At 31.8% G+C, this 16707-nt stretch overlaps 2 protein-coding genes across 2 annotated transcripts in view; one reads left to right on the top strand and one right to left on the bottom strand.

The window, feature by feature from the left end:
* The first annotated feature begins 1406 nt into the window (after nucleotides 1-1406).
* Nucleotides 1407-1973, top strand: LOC139093763 (uncharacterized). The gene has a single exon (XM_070644594.1). It carries the CDS (start codon nucleotides 1407-1409, stop codon nucleotides 1971-1973), a length of 567 nt encoding a protein of 188 aa, XP_070500695.1.
* The window catches only part of LOC139093578 (neuronal acetylcholine receptor subunit alpha-7-like), a 58433-nt gene continuing 43683 nt past the window's right edge, over nucleotides 1958-16707 (bottom strand). Inside the window, exon 16 of the transcript XR_011544709.1 lies at nucleotides 1958-2004. The gene's annotated coding sequence lies outside the window, so the exon portion shown is untranslated. The remainder of the gene's footprint in view (nucleotides 2005-16707) is intronic.

Below are 16707 nucleotides of genomic sequence, written 5' to 3'. Positions count from 1 at the left end.
GATCAAATCATCCCCTTGCAGGATCTTCGCATAAAAGCACGCTAAAAAAGCTCTCTTATTTAATAAAGCATAAACATACAAGCGCATAGATAAACAATAAAAAATATTAATAATGAAAAAAAGTGAAATGATGAAAATGAGAAGGAAAAAAATGAATTTCCACGTAGGAAGCAGATGTTGAGTACAAAGAGTAGGAGGGGAGGAAATGTCTCCAGGTGGCATTCTCATTAAATGAGGAAGTAAAAAGAGGAAATACTTATAATGAGATACAAAAAAATAATTTTCATTTTTCTGTTACATATTTAACAATTTTAGCTTTTACGCGTACACACGCACAAAGCCAGATAGACACAAATAAATATGCTTAATGCTTGAATTCGTTCTCATCGTCTTTTGGTGTTGTTAAATAAAACAAAAGAAATTAAAAAGATATGATGAATTTAAAGGAAGAAGCAAGCGTAAAAGCGAGCATAAAAAATTAAATTCTTTATTATACAGAATTGTGCCTTATAATGATGATTTCTTTTTAAAAGCACCAAATTTGCGTTTAATACTTGGTGAATACATAATTGATTGTGAAATGAAGACGTAAATGTAGTGAAATATAGTCCATAAAGGAAATGAAAAGAAAATGTTTAATGAGATGAAAAAATATTTATTTTTGGAAAAGTTAAAAAAATAAGAAATGCGGAATTAAGGATAATTGAGGGGAAATTTATCGAAGTTTCAACAGCTGAATGCTATTAGTGGGTGAATTGTGAATGTAGGTGAGTGGCACAATGCGGTGGACCACACTTTTCACTGTAAATTTGGATCATTCAATCATCACGCTGCCATCAAGGAAACTTCACGTCTTATTGTTAGTAAGGCGATATAGCTGTGACGTAGCGGTGCCCCAGCGAGTGAAAAATGCGGTCCATCTCATTGTGTCGCTCAGGTTAACTTATTAGCTTGAACTTAAGCGCGAACAGCACAATGTAGTCGGTACAACACTGCAAGGCTATTTGAAGACAACGTGACATCATCTTTTGGTACAGTTGTAGGGCAAAAAATTAAATTTGGCACATCCTGTCTTTGTAGCCATTTAGTGCCCTTAAAATAAAACTAAACACTACTGAATCAAGTCAAAATCATGACACTGTCATGAAAAACTCGACACCAAAGTAAATTCAAACTAGATACTAAATAGGCTTAACGTTTTGTGAAGTTAATTGTCTTCAATCATAATAATTACATTGAAATCACCCTAATTATTCTCAAATTTTCTAAATTTTGTCAACCTTGATAAGCTTAGACCTGTAAATTCACTTGTATTCTATTCTCCATCGCTATATTTTGTGTTTAAAATTATCCATTTGGAGCTAAAAGAATCAAAAATTTTATTTAAAAATTAAGACAAATCCAGCATGTCCTTTTTGATCAAATTCCTAACCTTCATAACAATCATTTTGACCATCACATCAGCTAAGAAAAACGATGAATCATTTGTTGAAGGCGTAAGATACCGCGGTGTCAAATGTAAAATAGACAATCAGACTCTTGAACTAAAATATTGCTATGTCAAGGCTTATTCTCGAAAAATATCATTATTTAGTCTTGGCGTAAAGTTCATAAATCCAGTTGAAAAGCCAATTTATGTCCAAATAATCTCAAACTATCAATTTGGTTCCGGATATCGTGAAGTTGTCAATTCTGGACGACAAGAGTGGTGCTCAGTTGTGGAAGAAACCAGCACAAATCCATTTATGAAGGCTGTTGTTGAGGTTGTGAAGGATAATCCAGTCGCAAGGGAATTATTCCGACAATGTCCATATTCTGGTGATCTTGAAATCAATAACTTCTCGACTACATCTTTAAAAATGTATGATGCACTTCCAGCTGGACTTTATCGATTCGATGTGAATGTTTTTAAGGACGAGAAGATGATTTTTACGATGAAAATTAACGAGGAAGTTAAGAAGGACTCAAATTGATGAAATGGATGCAGAAATGACCAAATAGTTCCTGAAAATGATTAAAAATTGTATCAACTGTCATTTTATATTTGAATTAGATAAAGCTAGATGATTTCCCCTTCAAAGTTGATTTTACCCTTCAAAGTTGACATTCCCCTTTCTTTAGTATTCAGTGAAACTTTAAAGAGTAAACATTGAGTTAAATTTAATAATTAAGTATAATTTCGAACTGAAATAAGCATTGTGCTCATCATTTTAACAATTATGGACCAATTACGGATAATATTCAACAGGAAATGCTGCCAAAAAATTAGCAAAACTTCTCAATAAGTAAATTTTGCAATATTGCGTTCAATTTTGTTAATTCTTTCGTTAAAAGAAGTCATAATCATGAAGTTGCTAGTTCTAATTGCAATTATCAATCTCATCACGACTGAATTGTTCCTGAAATCTACAGCTGCAACCAGAAAACCTCAAGAAGTCTCCAAATTTAAAGGAATATACTGCAAAGCTAACAACAGATCACTAATATTAAAGCACTGCTATGTCAAATCTTATTCAAGAACTGAAACTGTGCTGAATATTTTAATGTATCTTCCACAAAAAGTCTACAAGCCAGTTTACCTGCAATTCATCGCATCCTTTCAGTTTAATGTCAATTTTCGTGAAATCATGAATACCCAAAAGGTAGAATGGTGTGACGTTATGGATGGAGCATCATCAAATGTTTTTATGAATAATATTTTGGATATTGTTAGAAATCAGCCAGGAGTAAAGACAGCATTTCAAAAATGTCCATTGGAAGGTGACATGGAGATTGCAAACTTAACTGCTAATACAAAGGAATTGTATAAAACATTACCAAGTGGAAATATTCGATTTGAAATGTACATTTTTAAGGATGATGAGAAGGTATTTTCGTTTAGGCTTAATCATGAGATTAAGAAGGATCCGCTTGGGAATTGAGGGGTGGATAAGTAGGGGGTTTGAAGATGGGGTATTCAAGGGAGTCTACGGTGACTGAGGGAATAAAGTGTTATTGGTTATTAGCTAGCTTTATGTCAAGTTGTCCTCTTGTTAAAATGTGGGTTCATTCAAATATCCAGACCCGAGCTACACAAACAAAGAAAGTTCCGCCATGGTTGCCATATGACGTCTTCATCCATATAACATCCGCATTGAGGTGACTTCCACCTTTTGTTAGCACTGAAGCTTTAGTGGGACCGTGGAAGGACCCTCCTTCATTTGTGTTGCTCGGGATATGAATTGAATCTTTCAATCTCAAAATAGCTTAACGTAAATATACAAAATTTTTAAAAATTAAATATTTGACAAAATACCAAAAATTGATCAATTATCTGAAAATTGGACAATATTGACACTGAAAAAGTCAGAAAAAAACTGAAACAAAAGCAATTAAATTTTGATAATTTTTCATTTTCACTTTTATTAAATTAAATAAAATTTAAATTAAATACAAATCAAAAAAATTTCACTTTCTTGACTATTTTTTTGTGGTCTCTTAATTTACACGCATTTAAATTTGCGCAAAAAATTTTAAATTTATTTATTTTTTTCATTCATTCTATTTTTTTTTTAAATTTAAATTTTCTCTCATTTTTGTCCATCAGTTTTGGCTAGTTTTTCATTTTTTTAACGCTAGTTTCTTGCCTTCATGTCAAGTCAAATTTTTCTCTCTGATGACTGATTAATTAATGTGAATTCAATTTTTTTCTGCTAATATTTTCTTTTTCACTTTTTTTTAATTATATATTTAAAAATACCTCGTTTTTGTGTTGATGAAAAGAAATTTTTTATTTCTACTTCCACGCGGAAGTTAATTTTTTACAATTTTTTTTTTTCTTTTTTAAACATTTTAAAGAACTTTTCGAAAAAATTTTTAGTGATTTTTTCATTTCAATAATTTTTAATCAATTTAAATTTTTTCACTTAACTTACATCTTTTTTTCACAAATTTGTGACTAACTATTTTTGTATGTATATGAATTATATTACGAATGGGCAAAAATAATAACAATGAGAGTGAAAAAACTTTTTTTTAATTTATTTAAATTTATCTTTTCTTTTGTATTAGAAAAAAAACACATCATTATGATGAAAATTTCTTTGAAAAAAATTATTTTTCTTTTCTTTTTTGGGTTTCATTAATTTTTAATTCTTGTTTTGTTGTTTGTGTGCACGGTTTTGTGACCCTTTTTTACCTTCAAAATTTAAATTTTTTTCTCTTTTCTTTCTTGATTGAGGAAATTCTGCAAATTTTTTCTCATAAAAAATTCTTTTGAGATTTTTCAACTTTTTTTTTTTGACTTTCTCAAAGGTAATTTTCATGAAAAAATATTCAAATTATTTCTTGTCTGATCATCATGTATTCATGGATTAAAGCAGGAGGATCGAAAGATTGAATTTATTTTTTGATGGTTTGAAGGAGAAAAAGTAACTTGATGCTTCAAAATTTAGATTTGATTTGTCAATTTTGTCATTTGACGCTAATTTCAATTCAGTTGTTGCCAACTTTACGTCATTTGACGCTAATTTCAATTCAGTTATTGCCAACTTTACGTCATTTGACACTAATTTCAAGTTAATTGTTGCCAACTTCACGTCATTTGGCGCTAATTTCAGATCAATTGTAGCCAACTTCAAGTTGCTTTATCAATTTTGTGGCCAATTTCACGTCATTTGACAACAATTTCAAGTAAATTATTGTCAACGTCACGTAATTGGACTGCAATTTCATGTCAATTATTGCTAATTTCACGTCATTGCCAAGTTCGTGTCATTTGATATCAATCAAGTCCATTGATGTCAATTTCAAGTCATTTGACGCTAATTTTATGTCAATTATTTCCAATTTTATGTAATTTGACACACATTTCAAGTTAATTGTCATCAACTTCACGCCATTGATGCCAACTTCATGTCATTTGACGCTAGTTTCAAGTCAATTGTTGCCAACTTCAAGTCTTTTGACTGCATTTTCAACTTTACGTCATTTAACGCCAATTTCAAATTCAAACTGTTGCCAACTTCAAGTCATTTGATTGCAATTTCAAGTCAATTGTGAGCAATTCAACTACAAGAAGCGCCCATTTTGAGTCGATTGATGCTAACTTCATGTTATTAAATGTCAAGTTCACGTCATTCAAATTAAAAATTTATTAAATTTTCAATTTCAAATTTCAAAAGTCAGTTAAAATGTCATGAATTTAAATCCACATTTTGACATCAAGTTACTTCCTTCTTAAATTGATTCCTATGCCAAACACCTTCAAGAAAGTGGACAGCTCTTGTCTGGGCTCTTGCTATGAGTCATTTAAGCCTTCATGTAAATATACGTGCCTTCTAATGCTCTTTTCAAGGCATGTGGATTAAATTGTCGATATTAATGTTTTTAACTCAGATCTCCTCCACACACGTGTGTCCATAAAAGTCATGCAATGAATGAAATTTTGTCTTACATCAGTAAAATTGTGCCTTGACAGTTCAAATAATTTACTATCATTTACTTATTTTTTTTTTTTTGGTATAAAAACATTTTCTTTTTATATGTTTAATATTGCATTAATTGGCATGAATTCTTAATGTACTTTTCATATTTTTTTTATGCTTATTTTCATCAATTATTGATCTTACATTCTCTTAATCAATGTGCGAAAAGAACCTTAACTTTATGTCTTATTACTTTTTTTTTCGTAAATTTTCTTATCTTTTACTATTTTTTATTCTGTAAAGGTAAAAAGGGAACTATCGATCTTATGTGATTGATTGTAATTTTTTTTCTTTAAAAAAACAGAATATTTTCATTTTACTTTTACGAGTCAAACCTGAACATTTATTGTTAATGTGAATGATTTTTTTTTTCGGTTGTCACGATTGATTGATAAATCTATTATTGAGCATTAGTTATAATGATTTTTGGGAGAAAAGAATGATGAAGAATTTGAGAGAAGTAGCGATTATGTTAGGTATGATGGGATTTTGTTCCTTTGAGGAAATGTGCATGGGGGATATCCATCAATCTGTAATCATATGGATTGATCTTTCATTTTGGTCATTCTTCAATATTTTCTAAGCTTTTTGGATATTGATTCCGAGTGGAGGACTTGAATGAGTCCTTTTTGAATCAAGACTCAATTGACAGTTGAATTTGGAATTATGGAGATTTAGTAAGGCAGTCTAGGGCATCTAGGGTATTCAAAAGGGCAGCCTTAAGCATCTAGAAATCCAATAGAGCAGTCTAAGATAATTTAGGCTTCTCCGACAGTCTCAACGGCTTTGCTACGTCGTTGCATTGACGGCAAGACATTGAGGTCTCAAGTCGACACCGTGACTGTTGGTTTTGGTTTATTTTAATATGGAATGGTGAATCCCGTACAGACACTAATCGTACTCAGCAAAAATAGCGTGGTAATTAGTAATCTCAATCAATATAATTAAGTATTATTAATTTTGTGAGCATATTCATAAGCATGCTCTTTGTCTGATCGTGAATGTATTATCACGTGTTTCTGAATACCATATGCTTATTATAGACTGGTTGGAAACTAGTTCATATCTGAACTATGAACTTTTTAAGAAAGCACTTGAAACTAACTTTATCACTAGATACTCCTTTTCAATTTTCAGTATCCAATTCAATACTGTTAAGGAATCAGATGCCCCTGAGCAGGTTGGGTGATGTTGGGTTGGGTTAAAAAAAGCTTAAGCTCCCTCAAGAACCGCAGGCCTGCATATACTGCATTTTAGATTCACAGGCCTGCAATTTTATAGTGGAACTTACAGTTCGTCTAAAGCTGCAGGATGACCATTTCGGATAAATCCTATAACAGCGAAAAAGCACCCGAATCCAACTTCACTTTCCTTGGGATCGAACCCAGGATTTTTAAGTCGACTGCCCGACTTCCTAACCAACTAAACCATTGCTACTTTTACGCTGCTTAATTTCAAGTACCACTCGGAATTAAATAAGCGTAGCTCGATGTCGACTAAAATTCTGTATGGACTAGAGTTGACTCGAGCTCTGCAAATAAGAATTAAATCGCCTCTCTCAAACACCAGAGAAACTAATAATTTCGGAAGTAGTCATAAATTTTCCCGTGAGCTCACAAACTCAAAACAACAGAGCAATGTCAAGTTTGGATACCAAAAAGCTTGCGAGCCATTGATGCACCGGAAAAACAAAAAAAGGCATAATAAATGAGTATCACAAATTCAGGTCTGAAAAGACAATTATTTCAACACCTTGTGAATTAATGTGCTGTAGAATGTGAATTATGTTTTTTTTTGGGTATGAAAAATGATGCGTCATTAAAAATGATAAATTATTGTGCTATTAAAAATGTTCAAAGGAAATGAAAAACTTTTTTTTTCATTTTAGTTCCTTTTTTTCTAAATTTTTTATATATTCTTGAAAGCGTCGATTCAAATTTTCTCATTAATTTCCATTTAGATATTTACAATTTATCATTAAACTTAATGGCGAGTATGTCTTACGATGATTCTTTTTTTGTGGATGCGTGAATTAAATTTCTAATTTATTTAAATCGAAAAATGACTTTTTTATTAATTTAATTAATTAATTTCACTTTTTTGGTTTATGTCAAAAAAAGTTCCGAAAATGGAACAACAACAAACATAGTACGATTGCCTATTACTTCACTTTATTATTTAAAATTTTATTTAAATTTTTTTCATTTTTTTGTCTTAATTAAATTAAGTCTAATTTTTAAATTAATCCTTTTTTTTAGTTACTCGACTAAAATTTACAAGTTGTTCCTTAAATTGCGAAAAAAATTGTATTTTATTCCGCCAAGGGATGGACACTGCCTCAAAAATTTATCAATTAACCTTACTTATTAATACCGATTGGAGCTAACTGCCCACAAGTTTACATTTAATTCTAAAATATTTTTTTTTTATTTAACAAATTTTAAATTCTATTGAAAAGTTTCCATCCCTTGGTGGACTTTTATTTTAAAGTTTTTTGAGTGACATGAAAATGAGTTTGTGTGGCTTTTTTGGTCAAAAGTTTCTGACATCGATTTTACATTTTATTTATAGAGCTGGAATAATGACATAATCTGCATTATGGAATTTAATGGAACTTTTAAATTGCTTTTTAAGGACTTTTTCATTATAGTTCTGTTTCCCGGGTAGCACATTACTGAGAAATAGGTAGTAAATAGGCTACATTGTTGATAAGCCTCAACTCAAGCCGGACATGACTTCCGATTCATGGATTTTCCCTACTTCGATTCACGTCCATAGGTTCGAATCTCGTCAATGGAATTACTTGTTCTTTTTCGAATCATATATTGTGGAAACGCGGCTTACAGCTTTCCTTTGGAGTCTACATGAAGTATTGTCAATCAAAGGAGTTGTTCTGATGCCACTTTAAGCTGAAGTGGATCCACTGAGGCAGAGCTGCCATCTTGATAGTTTTGGGAGTTTTTGTTTTAAAAAATCCTAGTAAATTGAGGAATTTTGTCCAAAATAGGAAAGATTTAGGGATGTTACCCCCTAAAATCCTTGTCTGGATGCTATTCAGCATTCAACCAACAATGTTAGTGCTCTAGCTAATCCTGCAGATCACTTATAACCATTTCTCAGCTTCCTCAATTTCCACCACCATCTTCATGTCACTCTGCATTGCTCACACTTATAATTTAAAATTATTTTCTTTATTATACAAATTTCATTTTTTTAAAAAATGAATGAAAATTTTTTGGTTTTTTTTTTCTTCCACAAATTCTGAAGAAATAGAGATAGAGAAATTTTTTAAATAGAGTATAGAGCTAAAGAGGAATGAAATTTATTTAAATATTTTGTATCATCAGAATTTAATTTTTCGTTCTTGTTCTGATTTATTTTTCTTTTTTATAAGTCAATAAGAGACGCGACTCAATTATTTATTTTTTATTTTCTTTGTTTTGTTCAAATGACGTAGAAAATCATTTTGATACTTTTTTTTTGTCATCCTTAAGTACTTTTAAAGTTAAATGGAAATAGAAAAATTTTATGGGGATGAAAATGGATTTTTGGGGGTGAAGTATAAGGAATTTTAAGCTTTTAAGATGGAATTGCGAGACTTTTTTCTTTGAGGATGGACAATTTCTCCAGAAAAATTGGAATTTTTGCTTAGGTCCAGGCCAGAGTTGGCAGGACCCGGGTGTCGGACTTCACTAGAGTCCAATCGTACTCCAAAGTCCGACTTCAGTGGAGTCGGACTCGATTAGAGTCGAACTACATTAGAATCGGACTCCAATACAGTCAGACTCCATTAGAGTCGGAGTCCGAGGGGCATGCAACTACACCAAAACTTTCATATATAATCTTAATATATTTCTATGCAATATGAACTTAAATTTGGTATGCAAGATTCTTTCCAATTCCTTAACTTATCATCTACGACCAGAAAAATGCGCTTTATCCGAATTATTAAGGACATTTCTTACTTGCCAAATTTAGATTTCTCTCATTTGAATCCTTGATTGTGAAAATTGAGTAAAAAAATGTCATCAATTCTAGTCTCATCAACTGAAATTTCAATTTTCCTTAACATCATCTCTTTGTCATTTATGATTTTGATCTTGCATAGTCTTTTGAGCTTCTCCTAGATGTCAGCAATTCTATATTATAATATTCTAACGTCATTTATCATACAATAATTTTCGTTTTATCAGCAAAAAATTTTCATTTTCTAGAAAAATTTACATCCTCAAAAAAGTTTCGCTTGATCTTATGCTGCTTGAAAATGAAAAGACAGAACAGAAATGTGAAACGTTTTGTGACCCATATTTTGTATAACTATAAAATATTCAAATTTTCTTCTTAAATTTTCCTTATAAACATCTTAAAAATACATTTTTAAAGATAAAGTAACGCTGTATATTAATAATGTCATATCATCTTAATCTCACGTCATACTACTTCCAATTTCTCACTTTTTTGTATACTTGTAGACGAAAAATGACAGATTTTTCTTTAAAAATATTGGTCAACAATTTCAATAAAGTCTTCATGTACAAAAACATTTTATTTTATTATTTTTTCATTAAATTTATTAAAAAACGGAAGTGAAAATAAAGTTGTAAATAGGGCAGTGGTGGGACCTTCTGTTCTGCGGCACAGATTGGTGGTATGCCTCAACTGAAACCGTACATGGCGGTTAATGACTATTTAGTGACTAGTGCGACTAGTATGACTAGATTGTGACTAGTCCGACTAGTAAGTGACTTGTCCGGCTAGTTAGTGACTTGTCCGGCTAGTTAGTGACTTGTCCGGCTAGTTAGTGACTTGTCCGGCTAGTTAGTGACATGTCCGACTACTTAGTGACAAGTCCGACTAATTAGTGACTAGTCCGGCTAGTTGGTGACTAGTCCGACTAGTTAGTGACTAGTCCGACTGGTTCGTGACTTTTCCGACTAGTTAGTGACTTGTCCAACAATTTGGTGACTAGTCCGACTAATTAGTGACCAGTCCGACTTGTTTGTGACTTGTCCGACTAGTTAGTGACTTGTCCGACCAGTTAGGGACTAGTGTGACTAGTGTACCGCACCACACAGGTTGTCCATCACTGAAATAAAATATTTAAACTTCTCTGAGCGCCAGACATGCTCCATAAATTTCTACTCTCATTACCATCGTCAATAGAATTTTTTTAATAGAATCTTTTTACTGCAAAATTTGATTCATTTTTGCACCAACTGCTCATACTTCTTCATTAATATATATTTTGTATATCTATTCATATTCACAATAAAAATAAATATTCTTCTTCTATTTATAAATCAGACAACTCATCCTTATCTCAATTTTGATAAAGAAAATGAAAAAAAAAAAGTCACAGATACGCACGTGGATTTTTTCAAAATTTTTCGCTTTAATAAAAATTGTCACATGTGTGGAAATTATTAAAATGAATATTTTTTTTGGACGACATTTATCGCAAGCGGATGGTCAGATGGGGAGATAATTTATATACACAGGTGGAAATGTTTTGAGAGATGGCAATCAGTTTTTTAAGCTTGTGGATTTAGTAATTAGCAAATTTTTGAATTAATTGTCATGCATTCGTAATTGATGTGCGGCTAAAGTGTGCAGCTCCATGGAAGGAAGCTCTGGAGGCTCTGTTTGCAGAGACAGTATTGCATCTGGAAATGGAAATTGTCAAGATGTAACCCACGATAAGGTGAGTTTCAGGCGACATCTGAGGGATACCAAGGATAACTATTGATCTGTACGGCCAGCGAAGTAAATTAGTTCTTCAGATTACCTAATAAATTGAAGAGTTATGCCCAAAAAGGGGAATCAAGCTTGTACATGTCCTGGGCTAGCAATCAGAGGATGCAATCTTCTGAAAGTAGACTTAATTTCTCATGGATCCAAAGGTGCCTTGATAGCTCACTTATCAAGGTACAAATCATGAAAACTGGTGATGAATTTGAAAATCAGGGGTTCAAATCCCAGAATTGTCGAGACAAGCTAGATATGATATTCTTATACATTTTCATTTCCCTGTCCTACATTAGTCTTGAAAGTTTGTCGAAAGTGAGACTTGGGGGAAGCTGATGCAATGAACACTCTCTTAATGCGTCACTATAATTCTACAGAATTGTCCATTATGTACCCAAACAGCCATGAATCATACTGATGAGCATGCGTGAAACAAGACAAGTGAAAAATTTCTCCTGCCGAGTCTCGAACCTATGATCTCAGGGTCGGTATTGCAATAATTATGTACCGAAGTACTAAACCATTCCTCCACCGAGCAACTTCAACTCACGAGTATAATGGTTGCTATAATTAGATCACTATGCTGATTGTCTATTAGGGATGATTAAGCTGTTTTGTCGAATCGTTTGGTCTATTGCACATTCAACTAAATTGTGCATCATAAAATTCCCCATTCAAGTCACGACTATCCCAAAAAATCTCTCAAACCACAAGATAATTCCTCCAAGTGTAATCCACAAAATAACACCAAATTGATGATCATAATCGCAACAATAAATTCCAATAAAGTCTCTTAAAAGTTTTCTTTTATGTCAGTTTATTTTCTAACGAAATAAAAAATTATGGATTGCCCTTGTTGCTTCTGTTTTGCTTCTTTATATATCAAACGCCAAACAAGAATACAAATTATGATGTTGTTGACGCAAAACCAGTGCGAGAATCAAGTATTCCACCAACTTTTGCTACCAAATGAATGACGATAAAAAGCAGAACGAGAGAAAATATTCATTTTACGATTCCACATGTATGCATGCATGTAAATTGATGATAAAAAGATTGTAAATAACTAAATTTTTGTCAGTCGACAAATGGGGAATTTTTAATTTTTTTCTTCTTGTTCTCCTTATTTTCAGCACAGACAACTTTTTTTTTATGATTCTGTCTTCAATCTTGATAATAATATGTAGGAAGATAGATAGGAAATGTTTATAACATATGTAGAGTATTGAAACAATAATAAAATTATCACAGTCATGCCGCTGTTGATATCAACATTGTGAATTTATGATATCGATGGTGGAGTCTAGAGGTTCCAGATGGTGAATTCTGGAGAGTCATTAATAATTCATGTTGTACTGCAGGCAGAATTTTTATGTTGGTTGGGAGATCCTTGAATTTAATGATATTCAATGGATATCTGGGAATATGTAGGAGTACCTTATTGTGATTTTATGCATTTTTAAAAGTGTGACTTCCTTAAAAAGATTGTTTCCTTAAGCTTGACTTCAAACAAACTAGAACGAACTTGAATATGTTAAAACTCATTGCCGACAAGTTCATGTTCAGCTGATATAGTTAGTTCTAGCATATTTGTGTCTACTCGGGAAGAGAATAATGAAGTATTTGAGCTTGTCTATACATGATACAGCTAAGTACCTTTCTGAAAATTCTGGTTTAAGTGTTTGAAATATCAAAGAATACCCGAAAGAAACACAGCATAGGGCTGTCCAAAAAACAAGCTACAGGCTAGCGTAACTCTGATCCCAAACCAGATTCGAGGAAATTTGGCCTCAGACTCGAGTCAAGTTGATTTGAGACCGGATTTTCAGCCATTTCTACACTCCGTGCTTTCTGGGATAGTACTTTAAATTGGTATTTTGACAAGTAATTTAAACAACTCTCGATAGCTTAGTGATAATAGCCTATAACTTGAAACCGTAGGAAGCGAGTTCGATACCCATCCGGAAAAAGTTGTGGGAATGTGTGTTTTATCTGCTATTCAGTCAGATCGAAATATAGTTTCAATCACGAGAGACGGTGGCCACTTGATACAGCAAGGCAGTGGTAGCCTATTGAACAGGTTGAGCTGATCAAAAACACTTATCTATTAAAACCGTCCAATTCACATCTAGAATATTAATTTGTATGTATGAGACAAGTAGTAAGGTAGCAGCCAAAAAGGTCCAAAATTGTCATAAAAGCTAGAGCTCAAAGTTTATACCAGTTTTATATGACGTCGATTCCACTTTTCTATACAAAATTTGAGTCAACTTTAAGCTCTGAATTAAAAACCAATTATTACATTTCTGTCAGTTCCTCTAGACATTCAACAACCCCTAGTCTGCTACTCTTTCAAGCACTCCTTCTTTCCACCATCTTTATTATCTTATTCACAATGTTTAATTATTTTATATGCGACGAGAAATTTTTCATTTTTTTATTTCTTCTTCCTTTTTTTCTCTCGAATTTTTAATTAATTAAATTTTAAGAAAAGAAGTGCCTTAAGAGAGATGTCGTTTGATGAGCGAAATATATGCAAAAAAAAAAAAACGAGAGTGAACCTTACAACATAATTAATGCAATAATTATTTACTTCTTTAACATTACATTCTATATACTTTTGTTGCTTTATATTTTAATCATTTAATTATTTTTTATGACTTTTTTTTTATTTTTCATTTTCAACCTTTTCACTTTTTTTTTATTCTTCTTCATCTAAAATATAAATTTTAAGTTTAATGGAACAAAAAATGGGGTCGTCTTTAAAGCATCAATGCGACAAATGGGACTACAAAACATTTTTACATGACAATTTTATGTCAATTAAATTTTACATTTTTGTACAATTGAGATTTTATTATTTTTGAGGAACAAATATTGGAACAGAGACTCTCCTGGGGGATTAATATTTTAATTAAAATGCAGGGATTTTTTGGGATTATTTAAAGATTAACATAACTGAATGACACACAATAGTGCAGTAAAATTTGATGCTTGACAGCAGTTTAATAACTCTCTGAATTTTCCATAATTTTTTTTATATATTCAGCAGTTATAATTGGCAAAAAGCAATTTGGAATAGTTGTAGTGAAATGACAAAAGTGGTCTAAATGGTAGAGCGTTGAACTTACGTTCCAAAGGTCTTGGGTTCAATCCCAGGTCATGACTCATGACTGATTTTCCAAACTCTTTTTCAATTTCGTCGTTGTCGTTATGAAGCTCGGTTCGTGTATTGGCTTCCAGCCTTTTGACGTCTTTGGCACATAAGGTGTCTTCACCGCAAGGTATACAAGGATATACTAGTATTTGGTTAAATCGAAATCTTGCGCACACAAATTGAAACTAGGTACATTGCAGGGTCTCTTATGACGTACTCGTGTATTTGCAATGTGTAGAGCTTGCAAGTGATTCGGATCCCACTATAAACTAAGTAAGACCAAAGGGTGTGGTACAACAGATTTAAATCCCAGAGCCTCCAGCTCATAAGACTGTTTAGCTCGAAGTCGACTCGGATTTTGTAAGTCGACTAAAGTTAAGTCAGTTAAGGAAACTGGGAAGCTTCATTGATGGCATCTATTGAGACACTGTTAAGGTTCATCTCCTGCAGATCGACCCATTCAGAACCCATTGATGCTCTAAAGATTCCTCAACAAAAATAAAAAAGTTTAATTTTATTATTTTTTTCTCTTCTTTTTTGTTAATGAACTTTAAGAAGAAAAAAAGCAATTAAATCTCATAAAATGATTTCAATTCACACCCTTTTTCATCATTAAAATGACGAGCTAATCTCATCACTTTGTGAATTTACTTGTGAATTGGAACCATTATGAACATTCAATTTTCATCCCACCTTCCCCATTCTTCTTCTATTCTCTGAAGCTTTTTTTTTTTTGTTTAAACGCTTTTAGAATAATTCTACAATTTTCTCTTTTTATATTTTACACAGTTTTTTTTTGTCTTCAATAATAATTTTTTTTTTATTTTTTTTTTTTCACTTTTAAAAAAATTATTTTTTTTCAGCTTTTTTTCCACTTTACGTCGTTTACTGCGGAAAATTTAATAAACTTTTTTTTTTGTTTTTTTCGAATTTCATTATTATCGTTACTCTACAAGATAATGGAGAGCGACAGCTTTATTCTTTTTTTTGTTTGCATGTGTTTGTGTGTATGGAATGTGATTGAAGTTTCTTTTGATATTTATTTGCAAATTTTTATAGAATCTAGATTAATTTACTTATTTACATGTCGAACATTTTAAGGATTTTTTTCTTTGCTGGGTTAAAGATTTTACTTTTTGTACAAAGACGAGAAAGGGTGCTTGTGGTGATTGTTGTGGGATAAATATGCAAAAAAAAAAAATTGTAAAAAGAAATGAATTGAATATAGGAAGCTAATATTTTTGAAATATTAAGGATTTGAAACTATTGCTGAAGAATTTTCATCAATTTAAGTAAATTCATTCAAATTGCTTTGTTTAGCGTTCTGGCACAATCTTTAATTAAGACAGACAAAAAACTCATCTAGCCTCAATTAATTCATTGAAATGCTTCAACCATAGCCTCAACCTAGTATGCTTTCTCAAAATCCCGATCCCGATCCCGATAGCGAGAAAGCATACAACCTAGGGGTATTCTAAACAACAAACTGCAGCCAATTGGCGAGTTTGGTCGTTTACGGCTAGGATTGATTGAAATGGATTTATTATTATTTAGAGCTTTAAGTCAAAAACTGAATCAACGTTGAGCTCTTTTATTAAATCAAGGGAAATTATTGCACTTTTATTGTGAAACGTATGTTTTAAGACAATTGTTCGATCGGGAAGACAGTATGGTACTTTGTATTGAGAATTGGCTAGTGATAGCTAGCGGAAGAATCAGCTTGAGGTGCCATCAATGTTCATCACAATTATTGTGTAATTCCAGCAAAAGAAATAAGGGAATAACATTGAACAAGCTTCAAAACCAGACATAGAGGCTGGATGAAGGATTCAGTAGTTTCGGACGTCAGACTTTTGGCCATTTATAGGACAAATGATTTCTGGTGTGGATTTTCATAATGGTATTATATCCCATCACTTTGCACAGTGCAACGATATTTAATACCACGACTGCATACATTTTAATAGCTGTACTAAATTCTTAACTCATAAAAGTTACTGAATTTAGTCCCTAACTCTTAAAAGGAACTGTATATTTCATAAAACAACAAATCACCACAACATCCTCATACTACACATTTTAAAGAATTTAATTTCCTTTTTTTTATATCCTTAAAATAAAGTTTGAATTTAGATTACTTTTTGGCGGAAAAACAATCTACAAAAGTTCATCAGTTCTATTATTTTTTTATCATACAATATTAAATTATTTGACTATAGTACGTTTACTAAATTAAAAAAATCTACTATTGCAGCTACTGGATCTTACAAAAATGATTCTTAACATAACTTTTTCATGTAAAAAAATTAAAAAAATTAAAAAATTTTTCATTTTGTCATT

This window comes from Chironomus tepperi, unplaced genomic scaffold (genome assembly GCF_022539635.2).
Source record: "Chironomus tepperi strain 1889 unplaced genomic scaffold, CSIRO-AGI_Ctep_v1 contig_337, whole genome shotgun sequence".
NCBI lineage: Eukaryota > Metazoa > Arthropoda > Insecta > Diptera > Chironomidae > Chironomus > Chironomus tepperi.
This window is presented reverse-complemented; position numbering and strand designations above follow the sequence as displayed.

Excerpts from the sequence above, each read along its gene's own strand:
- LOC139093763 (XM_070644594.1), top strand. The coding sequence starts at position 1,407 with ATGTCCTTTTTGATCAAATTCCTAACCTTCATAACAATCATTTTGACC.